Genomic DNA, 19,167 nt, shown 5'->3' with positions numbered 1-19,167 from the left:
AGGCCATAAGATAAATAGGCAGAACCTATGCAGACATAGGTAGACTCCCCAAATTGAGTAGGTAGACTCAAGAATACAGAGAAACTATGATGGTTAGAATTTGGAGCAAGATTACCAGAACTGAAAAAGCTCAGGAGATCTTCAAAGCATTTGTGTTGAATGTGTGTACATGAGGAAAACACTGGAAGTAACAGGTTAAAGCAGTTCTCATGGGTCTAGGAATATTTTTCTTACCAACCATGTTATACATAAAATAATGTTGCTAAGCTATCTTAACAAGCTGAAGAGAACTTCAAAAGACAAAAGAGTGTCAGTAAGATAGGTTAGTGGGTAAACCTTACTGCCAAACCTGATGACTTGAGTTCAGTCCCTAGGATCCACATGGTAGGAGGAGAAACCAATGGCAAAATGTCCTCTAACCTCATCTAACCTCCACATATGTGTCATGGCACACGGGAGTGCATGCACATATACAAAAATGAATAAATATTTTTAAAATAAAAGAATGGCCCTGTTAAGAGAAATATGCCTCTGTTTTTTGATTGCTTGGGTTTTTTTTGTTTTGTTTTGTTTTGTTTTTGGTCAAGTTACAGGAAATAAAAATAGGAAATTCCAGGGTAAAATGGCAGAAAAGAAACTTCTACTATGTAACATGATGAATAAGATTCAGAAGTACAAAAAGTTAGCAAGTACGGAGAATAGTGTGAGTGTCAGAAATCACAAAGGGTGCATGCAGGGCAGTGGAAAGTGTGGGGGAAACAAAGGGTAACACAGTAAGAAGGAGCAACCCCTAGTGTAGGGAGGGAGCAGAAGCTTCAGTCAGAAGATAAGCCAAGTAACCTTGGTGGGAAGAGGCAGCCAGTCCTTGTAGGACAAGCCTGTAGTTCTTTTAAGCCTTGGCTTTAGATGGATGGATGTGCTCATGAGATGCTGACTCCTCCAGTGGAATAGATCATCGATGGAGAAGAGTTCCATTTTGTCACTCCCCATGTTTAAGTGGCTGTGGCCAGACACTATATTAAAAGACCATTGTTGTTAAAGACTGAGAGCAATAGCAAGGAAAAAATGACAAGTTAGGGAGCCTGGGCTGTACCTCCCACAGTCCCAAGGGAGAGACTGTTGCAGGAGGCAGTTGTGGAGGCCAGGGGCCAACACACTAAAAGGTTAAGGAGACTTGGTTCAAGCAATGAAGGATATCATGGGTTGTAGCCTCATGTGTAGTACCTAGTGGCCAGCTAGGTTCTTTGCCTGACGATAACTGCAGTCTGCTAATGCTGAGCTTTAGGTCAGTGAACCTTTCTGCCAAGAGGCTCACTGCCACAGGGACTGATAATTTAAAGGCAATGGATATTTGACATTTATACCCTCATCCCCAGCAACAGGGTGTTTAAATTCAAGGACATTTTCAAAGTCTAGAGACTGATCTGCCTATATAGATTTTAGTGCTGTGTTTACTTTTCCTGCCGCCAATACACTAATGAGACATCCAGCTAAAGCATTAGCTATGGCATGCTGTACAAACTGGAGCCTACCTCATAGACTGCAAAGCTAAGTGTGACCAGCAGAGGCTTCTAGTACACAAAGAAAGAAAACTACTAAAGGAAAGATAGCTCTGTCCAATATCTGATCATTGACTGATTGGCACCAATGCAAATGGTATAGGAAAAAAAGAGTATTCAAGTTTAGTTAAAAATAGCCTTGCATGCCTCTTACCTTGGAGACTCCAGTGTCCAAGGGCCCAGAAAGAATCTACTCCAACATTTCTTTTTTTCCCCCCTCTTTTAAATATTCATTATTAGTATTTTGGCATTTTCTAAAGCTTCCATGTATGCATTTATTTATTTATTTTGTGTTTTCAAGACAGGGTTTCCTCTGTATAATAGCCCTGGCTATCCTGGAAATCATTCTGTAGACCAGACTGGCTTCTAACTCAGACATCCTCCTGCCTCTGCCTTTTGAGTGCTGGGATTAAAGGTATATGTTGCCACCTGGCTATGTTTTTATTTTTTTAATCCCCTTATAGTTATCTAATTTGATTTACACATCATTATTGTTGGGTAAGCAGGCAGTTTTTTCTTCATCACAATTTTCTACATATTTAATTGTATTCTCCCTTTTATTTGACCTTGCTTCTTACTTTTCGCCTTTCTTTGCTTCCCTTATATATTTTCTTATGATTACTACGTTTATCCCCAAATAATTTTTTAGCTTCCAGAGCATTCTACATTATTTTTTCTAGTTTCTATTCTGTGGTTATTGGCAGTGTATTAGTCAGTGCTGATCTATGTCAAGTGTATTTTGGCATCTTATTTGGTCCAGTGTTGTTGCTGCTATGGCAGTTTGGTTTTTTTCTCTCTCTCTTGGATGGAACTAGAGATTGAGCTACCAGAAGTAGGTCGCTGCTAATAAGATCTCCAAATAAGATCACAAGAGGTGGCTTGCCAGCCAGCATACAGATCACAGCACAGAAACAAAAAACAAGGCAATGTAACATCTGAGAGATCACAACTCCCCAATATCTGAATCCAGAAATGCTGAAATGGCTGAACAAAGTAGATGATTGAGGGATGGATGGATGGATGGATGGATGGATGGCCTACTTAACAAAAATAACAGGTGACTTCAAAGAAGAAACAAACAGCAAGGAAGAAAGGAAATGTACAAAAACATAGATATGAAAGCAAAACAGGAAAGAGCTAGAAACATGGATTAGAAATTGGGTAAGGAAAGTATTACTTGCTGGTTTGAAAGATAATAGTCCCCAAAGGGAGAGTCACTGTTAGGAGGTGTAGCCTTGTTGGAGTAGGTATGGTTTTGTTGAAGGAAATGTATCACTGTGAAGATGGGCTTTGAGGTCTCAAGATACTACTTTCTCAGACAACTTCCCGTTGCCTTCGACCCAAGTTGTAAGAGTTGCCATGGTCATGATGTCATGTCACAGCAATAGAAACCCTAAGACAAGTTACAAGTTTAAAAAAAACTCCAGAAAAGTTAGAAACAAAAACTTTAATTAATTACATGTAAATACATACATAAAAAGAACAGAAAGAAATCATCACTGGGGACTGGAGATGGCTCAGTGGGAGAGAGCATTGGCTGCCTTTTCACATCCTCGCACCCTCATAAATGGCTCACGGCCACCCGGAACCACAGCTTCAGAACACCTAGTGCCTTTCCATGACCTCTGTGGAAATACGCACACAGCGGCATACACATATACATGAAAATAAATATTAAAAAGAGGAGCTGGAAAGATGGCTCAAAAGGTAAGGCAGCATGCCATCTCGCAGAGGAACCAGGTATGGTTCCCAACACTCACATAGCTCTCAGACATCCATAACTACAGTTCCAGGGAATCACCACCCTCTTCTGATCTCCCTCAGCACCAGACACAAATGTGGTGGACAGACATAAATGTAAAAAGACACATATACATAAAATTAAAAAAATAAATTTTTGAAAGAAAGCATTACCAATATAATAGCTCAAGCAGAAGACAGAATATTGAGATGGAAGACAAGGTTGAGGAAATTCAGGTATCAATAAAAAAATAATAAGCATCAAAAACAAAAGAGCATGACCACAACATCCAAGAACTCTGGGACATGATCAAGAAACCAGATTTAAGAATCCATGGAGTAGAAGAACAAAGGCAAAGAATTTAGAGCAAACAATTCCAGATCTAGGGAAAGAAATGGATATCCAAACATAAGAGGCATTGAGAACCCCAAATGAACTTAGCCAAAGAACTTCTCCCTAACACAGTCAAGATGTCTAAACAAAGAAACAACAGTAAAAGCTGGAAAAGGAATGTGCCATTCACAATGACAAACATCAGAATAACATCAACCTCTGGCAGAAACCCTAAAAGCCAGGGGGAAAAAAATAAAAAAAAAAAAAAATGAAATAATGCATTTAGTCTTTGAAAGGAAATAATTATGTACCAAGATTGCTGCATCCAACAAACCTATGCAGGGAAGTTGTTTTGTTTTGTTTTGTTTTGTTGGATACAGATATAAATAACCCAGGCTGGACTCAAACTTGCATATTGACCCTGTATTAGCCTCATGAGTGCAGTATTGCAGGTATGAATCACATGATCAGGTCAAAGTTATCTTTTAAAATTACAGAGAAAGACATTTCAAAACAAATGCAACAAAAAGTTCATGGCAACCACTTCAGCACTGTCAAAAAGTGGTGTCATGGTAGCTAGCTTTTCTCCCCACTGTGACCAAGTATTAACAGAAGCAGCTTCGGGAAGGAGATGTTTTGGATCAGTTTCAGAGAATACAGGTTTTGATAGCAGGGATGACAAGGAGACTGAAGTGGCTTGGTCCACAGAGATGGGATCCTAAGCAGCAGCTCTAAGAGTTTGTTCACATCTTATGAGACAGGAAATGGAGAAGATAGGCCTGAGTTTGTCTCCCAGCACTGTATAAAACTGAGGTGTGGTGATACATGCCTATAACCCAGCCTTTAGGAGGGGTGGCAGGAGCATAAGTTCCTGACCAGCCAGCCAGGTGATAGTGGTGCACACACCTTTAATCCCAGCATTTGAGAGGCAGAGGCAGGCAGATCTCTGAATTCGAGGCCAGCCTGCTCTACAGAGCTAGTTCCAGGTCAGCCAGGGCTACACAGAGAAACCCTGTCTCATAAACCAAAACAAAAAATTCAAGACCATCCTGGACTACATGAGATCCTATCTCACAAGGTGACATACTCAGGGGTAAAATGGACAAATGATTGCATGACCTAACCCCTGAAAACCAAAAAGATTGCTAAGAAAAAGACAACCCCGCAGATGAAAAAGACGATGCGGGCAAGTCTCCCTGGGTTGAATTATGGTTTTAACATAATCCTATTCAAAATACCAACATGTTTTTGTTTTTATTTCTTGGTTTGTGTGTTGTTTGTTTTTGAGAAATTGAGATTCTAAAACTCAAGTGGAAATGTAAAGAACCAGGTACAGGTTAGGTGGTAATGGCACACACCTCTAGTACCAGCACTGGGAGGCAGAAGCAGGAAGATCTCTGTGAGTATGAGGCCAGCCTGGTCTGTAGCATGAGTTCTGGAACAGCCAGGGCCATACAGAGAAACTTACCTTAAAAAACAAACAAACAAAAAAGAACCAGGAATAGCCAAAATAACTTTGAGAGGGCTTAGACTTACTCTAATTTTTTTGACAGAGTTTTGCCATGGAGCCCTTGCTGGCCTGCAACTTGGCTGTGTAAACCATAGTGACCCCAAATTTACAGCAACACTATGCCTCTGCATCATGAATGCTGGATTACAGGTGTATGCCACACACTCAACTGCTGTCATTGCTTTAAGAAAATATCCAAAGAGACTGCTGAAACAAAACAGAGAGCCAAATAGACCCTCACATAGTTGATATTCCCTAAAGGTGCAAGATAATTCGTTAGGATAATTTTTTTGAAAAGAAAAAAAAAAGTGGTAATTTTATACTTACCTTCAATTTTTAAAAAATGGCTACAACCTTTTACCTCAATACTATGTACAAAAATGAACTTAAAATGGTCCATAAGCTTTAAAAGGTTAAGTCAAAGCTTAAATTAAAAAATCTTTGTAAGAAGTGTGTGAAAACAGGAAATTGAGCAGCTGGTTGTAGCGGCTCATGACTGTAATCCCAGCACTTAAGAGTCTGAGGCAGGAGGATTTTGAGGCCAGTCTGAGCTACAGATTAAGTAAGGTTCAGGCCAACCTGAGCTAAAGAATGAGACCCTACTCCACCCATCAACACCCGAGGCAGGTGAGAGAGTTGGCCCCATGTTCATAAGAACAACAGGACAGCTGTCTCTGCCCCCCACCAGTTCCAACACTTGGGAGAGCATGCCCTGCACCTCTCCAGGGCAGCACAGGTGTGAGTGAGCAAGGCCCAAAGTAGTAAGAAACTACTCATCTGTCATGTGGCTGTGTGGGAAGGGGAAGAGATACCTTCCCTTACCCCTTGGCCCTTACTACCTACAACAGATGAGAGAGTTGGCCCTCCTCCTTACTAGCTGCAGCACTCAGGAAAATGAGTCCTGCCCCTCACCTAGGCAGCACAGCATAGCTGCCCAGTGGTTGGAGGTGAGAGTAACCTGGTTGGATGTGAGCCAACATTTGATGGCATGGACACAGGAAAAGTGTCCTCCCCCCAACCTTTGCATGTGTTTCACCTGAGCAATACAACAGAGCTAGCCCTGATGGAGTAAGGATCCAAGGGCAGACCCAGAGGGCATAAAAGCAGGGGAACTGGCCTACCCCTCCCTCAATGCTACCAGAGGTATATTGGCCCAGGCAGGGCTGGAGACCACACCCTGGAGTGAGGACAGGGGAGAAAAGGCTGGTGGGCCAACCCTACAGCTGCCAGGGTTATGACTTGGCCCTCCTTAACATTCATTCTGTCTATGATCTGCTGGAGCACATGAAGGGACCTGACCCTCAGATGGAAAGCCGCAGGATCTCCACGACACAGGACAACAACAGGGTACCAGAGAAGAGTCCTCGTGAGGACCCAGCATCTACAGTGCAGAAGAAGTCAGAGGTCTCAAAGCAGACCAGTGACTCTTTACAACGAACACTTACAAGTAATGGTGTATGGACGAAAGAGTTTACTGTGTGACACACCGCAGCATCCATGATGGGATTTTTAATTTTTCCTCTTAAAAAAATTTTTTTGGAGTGTGTGTGTGTGTGTGTGTGTGTGTGTGTGTGTGTGTGTGTGTGTGTGCAAGGGTGGAGGGCAGATGCAGAGGGACCCCCCAGAAATGAATGGGGTTGAGATGCATGATGTAAAAGACACATAGAATAAATTTAAAAAAAGAAAAAAGAATGAGACCCTGTCTCAAAAAAGAAAAGGTAAGCTGGGATCAAAGTTTTGGTAACTTTTGCTCAAAAGTAAAAAGAGAGGAAAAGACAAATTTGTGTTGGTTGTGGCTGTGATATAATAAATCAGACACTTATATAGTCCCCCATCTTGAGTAATTTAGACTGAACAAGTTAGGCTGAATGACCTCTTGAGATTCTTTCCCACTTTGACTTTAAACTAAGAATTTTGGGTTATTTCAGTTTGGAAGTATACATATTCTTCAGGGAAATGTGAAGTTACAAAATCATAATTTCAAAAGTTCTTTGTATCACTAGTGGGAAAATATGGCTCTGAAATCTGAGGAATGTTTTGTGTTCTGATCTTTAAGGATACATTTCTTTCAGGGAAGGAGGAGTTGATACTTCTGTTTTGGAAAAAATGAAACAAGTTGGTTCAAAGTATTCTAGAGAATAGTGCAGGTGAGGGCAGGTGTAGTTTGCTGATGATTGACAAGGCCATTCCTAGTTTATCTCAAAATGGTAGTGTAACCATAAGCATTGCTCTAATAAGGGTTCTCTAAAGAACAGAACTGAGATTGTGTGTGTGTGTGTGTGTGTGTGTGTGTGTGTGTGTGTGTGTGTGTGTGTGTGTGTGAGATTTACTAGATTGGCTTACATTGTTGGGGTGGGTAGTTAGCCTCATAATGACTACCTAAATGCTAGAGTGGTTGGGAACCCAGTAACATCTTGGTCTATGAAGCTGGATGGATCTTAAGTACAATTAGGCATATGTTGGTTTCCCTCAGGATGTAAGTGCCACCACTGCACCTTTCAGAATGCCTTGCATTGCATTCTGGTCATTGTTATGGTTCATAGATGTTACAGCTGGCAAGGATTATTGCTTGCTTTTCTCCATTAGCATAATTCTTTCTGAAAGTATGAAAGCTAGTCCTTAGGAAGGACTCTTCCAGGTCAGTTAGTTCCAGTTCAATTCCTCCAAGACCTCTGTCTGAAGTGTGTGGTGACTTCAGCAGTAGGGTCTTACCTTTGATTTCTAGTACACAACCAAGGACCAGAGGCATAGTTTATATTGTTTTGGGGTTTCCTGGTCTTCCCTGACCACCACCCAAAAGGAGGTTCTTCATTCTTGGCACTGGGGGTTTTGGTAATTTATGGCTTTTGAGGGAGCACTGCCACCCCAAGTGGTGTAACTTTATTTAAACTCTGTGTGTGTGTGTGTGATGTGTAATTGTAAGTAATTATATAACTTGTAATTATAAGTAATAAAATAACTTGATTCCCTATGGATTTTCCAAGCATTCTTAGAATTATTTATCCTTATAATTCCTTTCTCCATCTTCCTCTGTGTTCCCTCCCTCCACTCTCTCCAGACAAGTCCCCTCATATTCTTATTTTTCCCTTCATAAAGTCTGTAGAGTTCCTTCTGCTCCATGATCCTTTTTTACTTTCCTGATGTATTAGCTACTTTTCTATTGCTGTGATAAAGCTCCATGACCAAGGAAACTCATAGAAGGAAGGGTTTATTTTGAGCTTACATCTAGGATAAGAGTTCTAGCACCATCATGGCAGGGAAGCTGTCAGGAAGCACCAAAGCTGAGAGCTCACACCTCAGACAGCAACCAGGAAACAGAGCACACAGAATGATAAAGCCTGTCTCTCCCCAGGGACTTAGCTCTTCCATCAAGGCTATATCTCCCAATCCTACCCACATAGTGCCACAAACTGGGGACCAGATATTCAAATGTCCAAGAATATGGGGGCATCTCATTCGAAAACACTGTACCTGGTATCTAGTTGTTCCAGGTATATACTTAACATCAAAAGGTCTGTAGCTAAGTTCAACAAATAAGAGAACATGTGGTATTTGTCTTTCTAGGTCTGGGTTACCTCATTCAGTATAATATTTTATAGTTTATTTACCTGCAAATTTAATTTTTCTTTACTACTGAATAGTATTCCATTTGTGTGTGTATGTATCATGTTTTCATTATCCATTCATCTGTTGAAGGACATTTAGATTGTTTCAGTTTCCTAACTATTGTGAATAGAGTGATAGAGTGGTGATGAACATGGCTGAGCAAATATCTTGTGAAATAGGAAATCCTAGAGTGCAGTACTGCCAGCCAGATTCCAACAAAAGACCAGACCAGCAAGCAGTCATCAACTCATTTTATCATGAGAAACTCCTCATGTACTTGGAGTGGGAGGTCTTTGAACAGAAATACTCTGAAGGAACTTCACAAAACAAAAACAAACACAAACAAACAAGAACACAAAGGGAAAAGTTTTTATACCCAAAGAAAGAGCTATTTAGAAACTCAAAAATAAAAAGTGATTCACCTGGTGGTGGTGGCACAAGCTTTTAATCTCAGCACTTGGAGGCAGAGGCAAGTGGGTCTCTGAGTTCAAGACCAGCCTGGCCTACAAAGAGAGTTTCAGGACACCCAGAGCTAACAGAAAACTCTGTCTCAAGAAAGGAGTGGGGGGGGGGAGTTAAGATCCTGGGCCTAAAATCTAGAAATATCTCTGACCACCTCCTCTGCTCTGACCCTGAGCTCTAAAATCTTGCAACTGTCCTTGGAGTACAGAAGTTGCTCGAGGATCAATGTTTGATGAGTAAACAGCCAGCAACAAAGATGGCAAGAGGCCTGTACAGAATGTGGTCAAAGGTGAGAAAGCAAAGCCAGTATTCAAGAAACCATCCTGTCCCACAGATGTAGAGGGAGAGTCTGCAGTAAATGAAAGCCAGTGGCCCTGGTCTGCAAAACTCAACCTCACCATCAAAAACATTCCTACTATGACCCTGAAGAAGTTTGTGAAGGCTCTGGTGACCAACAGTCATGTAAGCTCAGCCTGACTTTTTCCTATAGCAATGACTTTGTGGTCATTGCTTTTCAGATATTCTGAAAAGTAAACAAAACCATGGAAAGCCTAAACACAGAATCAAATTTTATGACCAGAACTGGAATCCTGGTCTTAAAGGCCCTGAAATGTGGGAACTCATTCTGCCAGCAGCTTTGGGGTACTGGCCTTAGGGCGTGGTTCCTTGTCTATGGACAAGAACTCTTAAAAGGAGAGAGACAGAAGTTATGCACTCTCCTGGGTTGTGAAGACTATCAGGTGGCAAGAAGCTGCATGTGGCCGGTTCTCAGCTCCCATGGGCAGAACTGAAGGACTTTGCAGCTGGTTATCTGTGAGTCTGTTTCCCCATAGCATCCATATATATCTTTGTGGTTCTCATTACCACTGAAAGAAAATGACATCTTGACAGAGACCAAGATTGACAATCAAGCTGGGCAGTGGTGCCATACACCATTAATGCCAACACTCCAGAGAACACTCTTGAGTTCAAAGCTAGCCTGGTCTACAGAGGGAGTTGCAAGACAGCCAGGGCTACACAGAGAAACCCCACCTCTAAAAGCAAAACAAAACACTCATACACAAAAAGACTAACAATCCAAGGCAGTAGTCCAGGTGCTAGATGAGAACTTGAGGATCCTGAAGTTTGGGTACCAGTTTATCAAGCAAGGTGTAGACAAGAGTAGGAGCTACCATTACAAAGAATGATGGTCCAGTTTATAAGGAGAGAGTTGAAGGAAACTTGAGACAAAGTTCACTAGAAAAGGTAAGATCTCACCATACAGTCATTAAAAAGAAAAATAGACCCAAGCTCTCTTCCCCCTTCCTCCCCTGTGTGTTCCTGTTAGAGAATGTATACACAAGTATGTAGGGGTATGCTCACAATTAGAGATCAGTGGTCAACATGAGATGTCTTCCTCTGCCACTGTCCACCTTGTATTTTCAGAAAATCTGCAAACCTGGAGCTCACTGTTTTGGCTAGAGCTGGCCAGGAAGCTCCTAGGATCTACCTGTTTATGCCTTTCCAGCAGTAGGGTTACAGGGAAGCAACATAGCCAGCTTTTATATGGGTTCTGGGGATCCAAACTCAGGTCCTTATATAATGTAGCAAGTGCTTTACCTTCTGTGTTATTACCCCCCCCAGCTGTCATTGGACCATTTTTTCCAAAATTAATTGATTTCTGTTAACTATGTAGCTAATAATTTGTTAACTGTTTTTCTCACTACTTACCTATCTGAGATTCTTAAATATATGTACCTGCTTAGTTGCCAGTGAACACTTCTGGGCATTTGTTTAAGTAAAATGACACAGATCTTAGTGACAGCACTGAAAATGATTCTGACTGTGGTGTTTTAAATGAGAATGGTCCCATAGGCTTATGGTTCCCAGTTACAGGAACTGTTTGGGGAGGATTAGCAGCTATGCCCTTGTTGGAATAGGTGTGCCCTTGTTGGAGGAGGTATACCACTGAGGATGGGCTTGAGTTTTCAAAAGCCCATGCCAGGTCCAGTGTCTTTCTCTGTCTCTTTTGGCCTGTAACTTGTGGATCATATGTGAGCTCTCAGCTACTTCTCCAACACACCTTCCTGCCATGGTGATAATGGACTAACCCTCCAAAATGGTAAGCAAGCCCCCCAAGTAAATGTTTCCTTCCATAAGTTGCCTTGGTCATGGTGTCTTCACAGCAATAAAACAGTAACTAAGACACTGGCCACTTATATATTGCCTTGTCTCACTTTCCTACACGAACTGAAAAGGATTTAGTGCATATCTGAGTGATTACCATAGAGGCCAATCTGTTTGCATGCATTGTGTTGAGTTAGGTGTTCTACGTGTCACATGAAGTGCTTGTATTGCCCCTTTTTCACTGGCTAAGAAAATGTGCTCAGTTTGGCATAACTCTGTTAGTCCCAGGGAAATCACTAGATGGGTGGGAGGTTGAGGAGTAGTCCCAAGCCCAGGGATAGTACATGCTTATACTGCCAGCACTTGGGAGACTGAGGAAGAAGGATCGTAGCGAGTCCTTGTTAGGAACTAGCAGCCAGCTGACCCCTGCCCCGACGATGGGCAGGATGCTCATGTCCGTGTCATCGCTACGTTAGCTTTACCTGGTGGCCAGAGGACTCTTGGCGGCGCAAGCCTCTTTTAAAGCAAGCGCGCCAAGTGCTTCTCTCTCTCTGCTTCTTTGCTCTCTCTTTGCTCTCTCTCTGTTCCCTCTCTCTCTCCTGCTTTCGGTTGGCCACCAGCTACCCCCTCTTTCTCTCCCCTCTCTCAATAAACTCCACGTGGGCGCTGAGTCTCGTGTTTGTGTTTCTTAGGCATTAGCTGCAGCAAAAGAACAACAGTCCTTGTCTCAAAAAAGAAAGTGTGTGTGAGGGAATGGTAAGTGTGCATATAAGAAGCAAGTCTGGGTATATTTAGGAAGGGAAGCAAGACAGAAAAGTTAGTTTGTGGTAGAACATAGCAATCATGGTTCTAAGTAGAAGAGAATATAAAGTGTGACATCAGAACTGGGCTTGGAATACTTTGTGGAACTAATCAAATTGATTAAGATTATGTGAAATCCAGGCATGTTTAGAAAAAAAAATGTAATCTGGAGATTACTCTGGAAAAAGTATATACGTTTGTGGTGATATTAGTAGTGTACACCTTTAATCCCAGCACTTGGCAGGCAGAAGCAGGCAGATCTCTGAATTGGAGGCCAGCCTGGTCTACAAAGGGAATTCCAGGACAGCCAGGACTGTCTTGAAAAATAATGAACAACAAAATTGTGTTATGGTATCCAAACAGCATTGCTTCTGAACAGAAGCCAAAAAAACCATTGGGTGCCAAAAATGTAAATGGGACTTCTTGATTGGTCTAAGTAAAAACCTGGAGTCAGATATAGAGGAAAATGCTGAGGGATCAGAGAGAAGAAGGAGCAAGTCACAGCCACGCCTTACTTCCTTTGCATCTCAGCAGACAAGGGAGCAAGTTCCTGTTTCTCCCTGTTTATATCCTCTCTCCACCCAGCCATCTCCTTCCAGGCTGTCTGGGCAGACATTCAGGTCTCTGTGGTTAGCTAGTGGCAAGCTACAGTCTCCAACCTTCAGACAGGCTTTATTTGTACAAGCAAGATATCACCACATATATTACTGTGGAGAAAGAGATAGAAGATAGGTTTGAATTGATGGAGTACAGAAATAACACAAGTAAGACAGTTAAGTGTTTATATCATCAGCTGGTAAGCATAAGTGTATTTCATGCTTAGTAAAAACATCTGGGAAAATCTTTTGCAAATGAACATAATTTTAAAGGGAAATATGCTAATTAAGTTCTAAAAGAATTTAAGTTTACCATGTTGGCCTTGAAACTAGCACAAGATAAATCAAGGAAATAATTTCCTTCAATGCCAGGTATTTATTCAGAGTGTTTGAACTGTACATATTTCTTAGTCTACTTAGTGTAGACACAGTTAGAAACCACTTTAGCTTAATGCTTTGGAGGAAATGATGGATGTGACATTCTTTAAATTGCTTCATGCAATCATCTCTCTTTCACATGATACAAACGTAAATGACAAATTAGTCTCTCAGTTGACTCTGGCCAAGCAAGCATAAGCCTGCTGATTCAAGTTGTTCGCATTAAAAAAAAGAGATAGAGCCTCTGAGACAGCAAAAGCCTTTGCTGCCAAGACTGAACGAGCACTTCATTTGATCCCCTGGGACCCACATGGTAAGAGGAAAGAACCAACTCCACAAAGATGCCCTCTGACACACACTAAATAAACTTGATTTAAAATTGTTTTTAAAGAATTAGGGGCTAGAGAGATGGCTCATGCTGCATCCTTGCAATCAGGCCATCTGGGCTCTTAGATGAGAAACTTCAGCACCCTGGAAACTGAGACTGTTTATTGTATACAGTTAAACAAAGATGCAGGGTTTATGGTATCCAGTTGGATCAAGTTTAGCTAATCTCGGTAGGAGCAATCTTGTGGACATTTTCTGTACACACTCAACATCTGTACTTGGGCCAGAAAAGTAGTCTTCCTTTTCCCTGAGCCTAGCCTAGGGAAGACTGACATTGGTCTGAGGCTTTGAAGTCCCTGATATGGTATGAAAAGCACACATTCACTTCCTCTGTTTCCCCACAGACTTCACAGTTAACACTTGCTGCTCTTGTAGAGGGCCTGGGTTTGGTTCTCAACACCTACTGTTATAATAAAGCACATGGGGAACCTTGGCAGATTCCATGAAGGGCGAGGGACAAATATGCCATGTAGACAAAGCTTAAGTGACAAGTTTTATTATAAAGGAAAGGGGAGGAGGTAGGAAGAGAAAAGAGGTAAAGAGACACAGAGACAGAGGACAGAAGACAAGAGGGAGACAGGAAGAGTTCTGTCTACCCCTTCAGGGGAACAGTGGGAAAGAGAGCAGAAATGGGTGGGTGTTTTTCTTTTAAAGGTTCCTTTGCACCTGAAGGCAGACTACTTGATGATATAGCAGCCATGGGACCCTTGGCTGACTAGGGCACTGCCTGAGTGCATTCTGCCAGGTGACAGGGCAGGACAGCATAATGCCTGAATTCTTACATGGCTCATGACCATCAGTAATTCAAGTTCCAGGAGATCTGATGCCACTCTCTAGTGTCTTTATATACCAGGTATGCAGAAGGTGCTCATACATGTGTGCAGATAATATGCTTATACATATTAAATTAATAAATTATATAAAAAATAAGCCTTTGAAAGGGCTGGAGAAATGGCTTAGCAATTAAGAACACTTGATGCTTTTGTAGAGGACCTGAGTTCAGTTCACAGCCATCCAAAAATTGCCCTCTAAAGGTACTTTCCCTCTCACATGGACGGATACACACAAACACACATACACCTACACATAATTAAAATTTTTAATTAACCTTTGAGGGCTTCCTAAAATGTATGTCTAGCATGTGAGAAGTTCAGAGTTCAGTCTCCAGCAACACATGAAGCAAGCATGGTGACATACTCTGTAATCCCAGTGCCAGGAAGTTAAAGCAGAAAGATGAGAAGTTGAAGATCACCTGGCTCCATATCAGTTTTGAGGCCAGCAAAAATCCACTTTTCAAAGTTACAAACAAAGCTGTGGGATAATGAGGACTTCAAGTTGTATTGATCCCTACAGTAAGCTTAATTGGAGAGGTAAAGATTTATACAGTGAAAACTATAAGCGATTGTGGAAACTGAAGAATCCCTACATATGTGGCATGACCTCCATGTGCCTGGATTCAGAACCTAATTCTAACAAGGTCCTCACCACTTAGAGTACTCTACAGGATCCGTGGAAACCTCACATTTTCACAGTCTTTCTTTGAGCAATGAAGAAGCCAGTACTAGACATCCAGGGAAGTGTAATGGGTCTAAAATAGCAATTCAGAAATGGTTTTTAAAAAGGAGAATAAAGGGCTGGAGAGATGGCTCATAGGTTAAGAGCACTGGCTGCTCTTCAGAGGTCCTGAGCTCAAGTCTCAGCAACCACATGGTGGATCACAACCATCTACAATGAGATCTGGTGCCCTCTTCTGACATGCAGACAGAACATTGTATATATAATAAATAAATGAATCTTAAAAGAAAAAGGGGAATAAAGTTAGGATAAAGCTTTAAAACTTATTACAAGCCTGAATGACCTCAGGATCTGGCTCTGAGCCCACTATGAGTTGTGTGTTTTTCATCCCTGGGGTGAGGTATGCCCAGTTAATAAATCTTTAACTTCTCTGTCCTTGGTTAAATGGGTTGGGGCACAGTGGGCAGTCCTGTGTGAGGAGTAGGCAGAGTCATCATGCTATATAGTTCCACGGTGGTGGGGATTTTTTCCAAAGAATTATTTTGTTTAAAGAGACTGCCACTGTTTATATTTTCATCCTTCATCAAAGCATACACAAAATACTCTAATGAAAAGGCATAAAGGAACTCCCATAACACAAGTGAGAATCATTATTCATGAAGGTAAAAAGGTGGTGAAGAGTTGCGATTCACCATGTTGGATGCTGAACTTTGTCAAGTAGTAGTGGTTGCCATGCAGTCCACACCAGTAAACCCTTTATAGTTTCTCCTTCCTTCCTTCCTTCCTTCCTTCCTTCCTTCCTTCCTTCCTTCCTTCCTTCCTTCCCTTTTATTTTATGCACATTGGTGTTGGGTCCCCTTGAACTGGAGTTACAGATAGATGTGAGCTGCCATGTGGGTGTGGGGAATTGAACCCATGTCCTATGGAAGAGCAGCCAGTGCTCTTAACCCCTGAGCATCAGCCCACCCTTTATATTTTCATTATTCTCTTTCATCTGTTACCTGACACACAGCCTCACTCATTTATACATCTTGTATATCTTATACCTCTCATGCTGACTCATCCTACTGATAGAGGATTAGAAGGATATGGGAAAGGAGAAGCCCCTGTGGGATTTAGTTACCCTTTCCTAGTGATTGGGAGTAAAGGAACGTCAGTAAAACTAATAAAGATGTCCAAGCAAGGATGTTAAAACAAGGAGCCAAACAAAATGGACCAGCAAATTAAATAAGAGCAACAAAACCATAACGCTACCCACTGTAATCCCAGTACTAAGAGGTAGACACGAGGGTTGGGAGAGCAAAACAGTTCTTTACTACATGGTTATGTAATGAGTTGGAAGCCAGCCTGAACTACATGAGACCATGTCTCATAACCCCTGCCCCTTCCAAAAAAAGAAAAAAACCAGGCATATAACCCAACAACAAAATATAATACAATTACAAAATGAGCAAAGAACTTTGTCTTGGTCATTGTGAGGAGACACCATGAACAAGGCAACTCTTATAAAAGAAAACATTTTAATTGGGGACTTGTTTAGAGTTTCAGAGGTTCAGTCCATTTTCATCATGGTGGGGAACTTGGTGGCATGCAGGCATGCACTGGAACCAAGAGCTACATCCTGATCTGAAGGCTGAGAGGGAGAATCCTGGGCTTGGAATGGGCTTTTGAAACCTCAGAGCCCCAGAACACACTTCCTCAAAGAAAGCCACAGCTCCTAATCCTTCTAATCCTTTCAAATAGTTCTTACTCCCTGGTCACTAAGCATTCAAGTATATGAGCCTATGGGGGCCATTCTAATTCAAGCCACGGACACGGGCACATGTGTACACATAAATAGAATAGTTCATCCACCATTGAAAAATTTGGCAGCTTCTTAGAGCATTAAACAGAATTACTATATGATTTTGAGTTCAACTCCCAAGTATATATTCTCCCTCCCCCCAGCAATTTTTTTTTTTAAACAGAGCTAGGAGGTGAAGCTCAGTAATAGAGACTTTTCTAGCATTAAAATGGGTTTAATCCCTAACATTGGTAGGGGAGGGAGAAATGGAGGATACTCAAGTGTATATAATCATGCACATTCATAGTAATACTGTAAAGCAAAGCATAGTTTAAAAGGTAGAAATACCCTCACAATGTCCATCAGTGGATAAACTGTGTTGTGTATGTTGGGAGCTGGAGAGATGGCCCAGTGTTTACAAGCACTTGCTGCTCTTGCAGAGAACCAAGGGTCAGTTCCCTTGTAGCAGCTCATAACTGTCCATAATTCCAGTTTCTCTTCTGACCATCACAGATACCAGGCACACATGTGATGCACATATATACATGTAGACAAAGAACCCATACACATAAAAATAAATTTAAGCAAACCATATCAACGAAACCCTCAGTGCTCAGTAAGCATAGCTAAATCTGACAGTTCTGGTGTATTGTGTGGTTCCATTTCCATGAAACACTCAGGATAGATGAATTCATGGAAACAGAAAGCAGATGGTGAGTATGGGAATGAACTGGTGTTGTTTCTTATTACAGAGAAGGAATTGGGAAATAAAACAGGTTTCAGATTACCTGTCCAGTCAATGGGACATAAAAAAAAAGGAAAACTGGGAAATAGAAAGGAACATTATCTTTAACTTGATCTAACTGTAGTTTAACATCAAGAGAGGCTCTGTTTTGTTTAAAAATGGCCCATGAACTTTCTTTTCTGCTGGGTATCTGCTGTCCTGCTCCGTCACTCTCCACCTTTTTCCTTTGTAACAGGGTCTTTTACTCAATCCTCCTGCCTCTGCCCCTGCTACACACTGGAGTTATAGGTGGTAATGGTCATACTTGCCTTTTATATGAGTCCTGGGATCTAAACTCAGACATTCATGTTTGTCCAGTGAGTGCTGTTACCATTGAACTTCCTCTCCAGCTCTCCGTGTGCTTTTCCATGTTAGATATAATTTAAATTATAATAAACTGTCATTTTTTTATAAACTGTTATTAATAAACAGTGAGTTCCAGGTCAGCCAAGGACACACAGAGAAAGCTTGTCTAAAAACACACACACACACACACACACACACTCTCTCTCTCTCTCTTACCATTTTTACTGTTTTTTAAAGAACACAGCAGAACATTAATATTCATTAGAGAACTCAAACATAAATTAGTTAAATTAGCAACAAGTTTCATAAATTTCTAGAGAAAAGCCTCATTTTTGATAGTGAAGGAAAAGGCAGATTATTTAAATTGGGACATTCTTTTGTTTTTGTTTTTTCAAGAAAGGATTTCTGGGCATTTAGTCCTGGCTGTACTAGGACTCATTCTGTAGAACATGCTGGCCTCAGAGTTCACAGAGATCTGCCTGCCTCTGCCTCCCAAGAGCTAGGGGTAAAGGGAAATGTCACCACCACCGGCTGGCCGGACATTCTTTTAGAGTTAGAACTTCAGGGTGTGTCCTCAGAGAATGCAGTGAGTAGCAGCAACTACTACACTCAACTGAACTAGTTTATATTAATTGAATTCATTGCAACTAGGAAAAGACAAAAAAGTTGGGCATGGTGATACATGTCTTTATCCCAACAGTCTGGAGGCAGAGACAGGTGGATGTCTATGAGTTCAAGGCCAACCTGGTTTATATAGGAGTTCTAGGCTTTCTACAGAGTTTGACCCTGCCTCAAACAACAACAAAATGACAAATCAACTGAGCGCAAAAAGTGCATAGGTTATATGACCAAATCACACAAGGAACTTTTGTATTCTAAACTAGCTGTGGCTGACTTTTTGTCTTTGAGAAGGTGGTGTTTTGTCATGTTAGAAAGGAACATTGCTCGTTGTAGAATGAAGCTTACTCTCTGCTCTTCGATTGCAGATGATGAAAGCCATGAACAAGTCCAATGAGCATGTCCTGGCAGGAGGTGCCTGTTTCAATGAAAAGGCAGATTCTCACCTCGTGTGTGTACAGAATGATGATGGAAACTATCAGACCCAGGCTATCAGTATTCATAATCAGCCCAGGAAAGGTAAGCAGGCGAACTACTGGAGGAGTTTTATTTATTTATTTTCATTATTGTTTATACGTGTGTGGGTGTTTGCTTACATGTATGTCTGGGTCTAGCAAAGTCCAAAAGAGGGCATTGGCTCCTCTGGGCCTAGAGTTACAGACAGTGCAAGCCATGATGTGGG

At 41.5% G+C, this 19,167-nt stretch overlaps 1 protein-coding gene across 3 annotated transcripts in view; it reads left to right on the top strand.

Annotated features, from left to right (window-relative positions):
* Zfyve9 (zinc finger FYVE-type containing 9) overlaps positions 1-19,167 on the top strand; it is a 144,258-nt gene that overhangs the window by 105,291 nt on the left and 19,800 nt on the right. For all 3 annotated transcript variants that reach the window (XM_051188432.1, XM_051188430.1, XM_051188431.1), the window contains one exon: positions 18,854-19,004. In XM_051188432.1, the coding sequence (XP_051044389.1) occupies positions 18,854-19,004 (151 nt within the window). The remainder of the gene's footprint in view (positions 1-18,853; positions 19,005-19,167) is intronic.

This window comes from Phodopus roborovskii, unplaced genomic scaffold (assembly GCF_943737965.1).
Source record: "Phodopus roborovskii unplaced genomic scaffold, PHOROB, whole genome shotgun sequence".
NCBI classification, from domain to species: Eukaryota; Metazoa; Chordata; class Mammalia; order Rodentia; family Cricetidae; genus Phodopus; species Phodopus roborovskii.
Note: the sequence above shows the minus strand (reverse complement) of the source record. Positions and strands in the feature narration are given on the sequence as shown.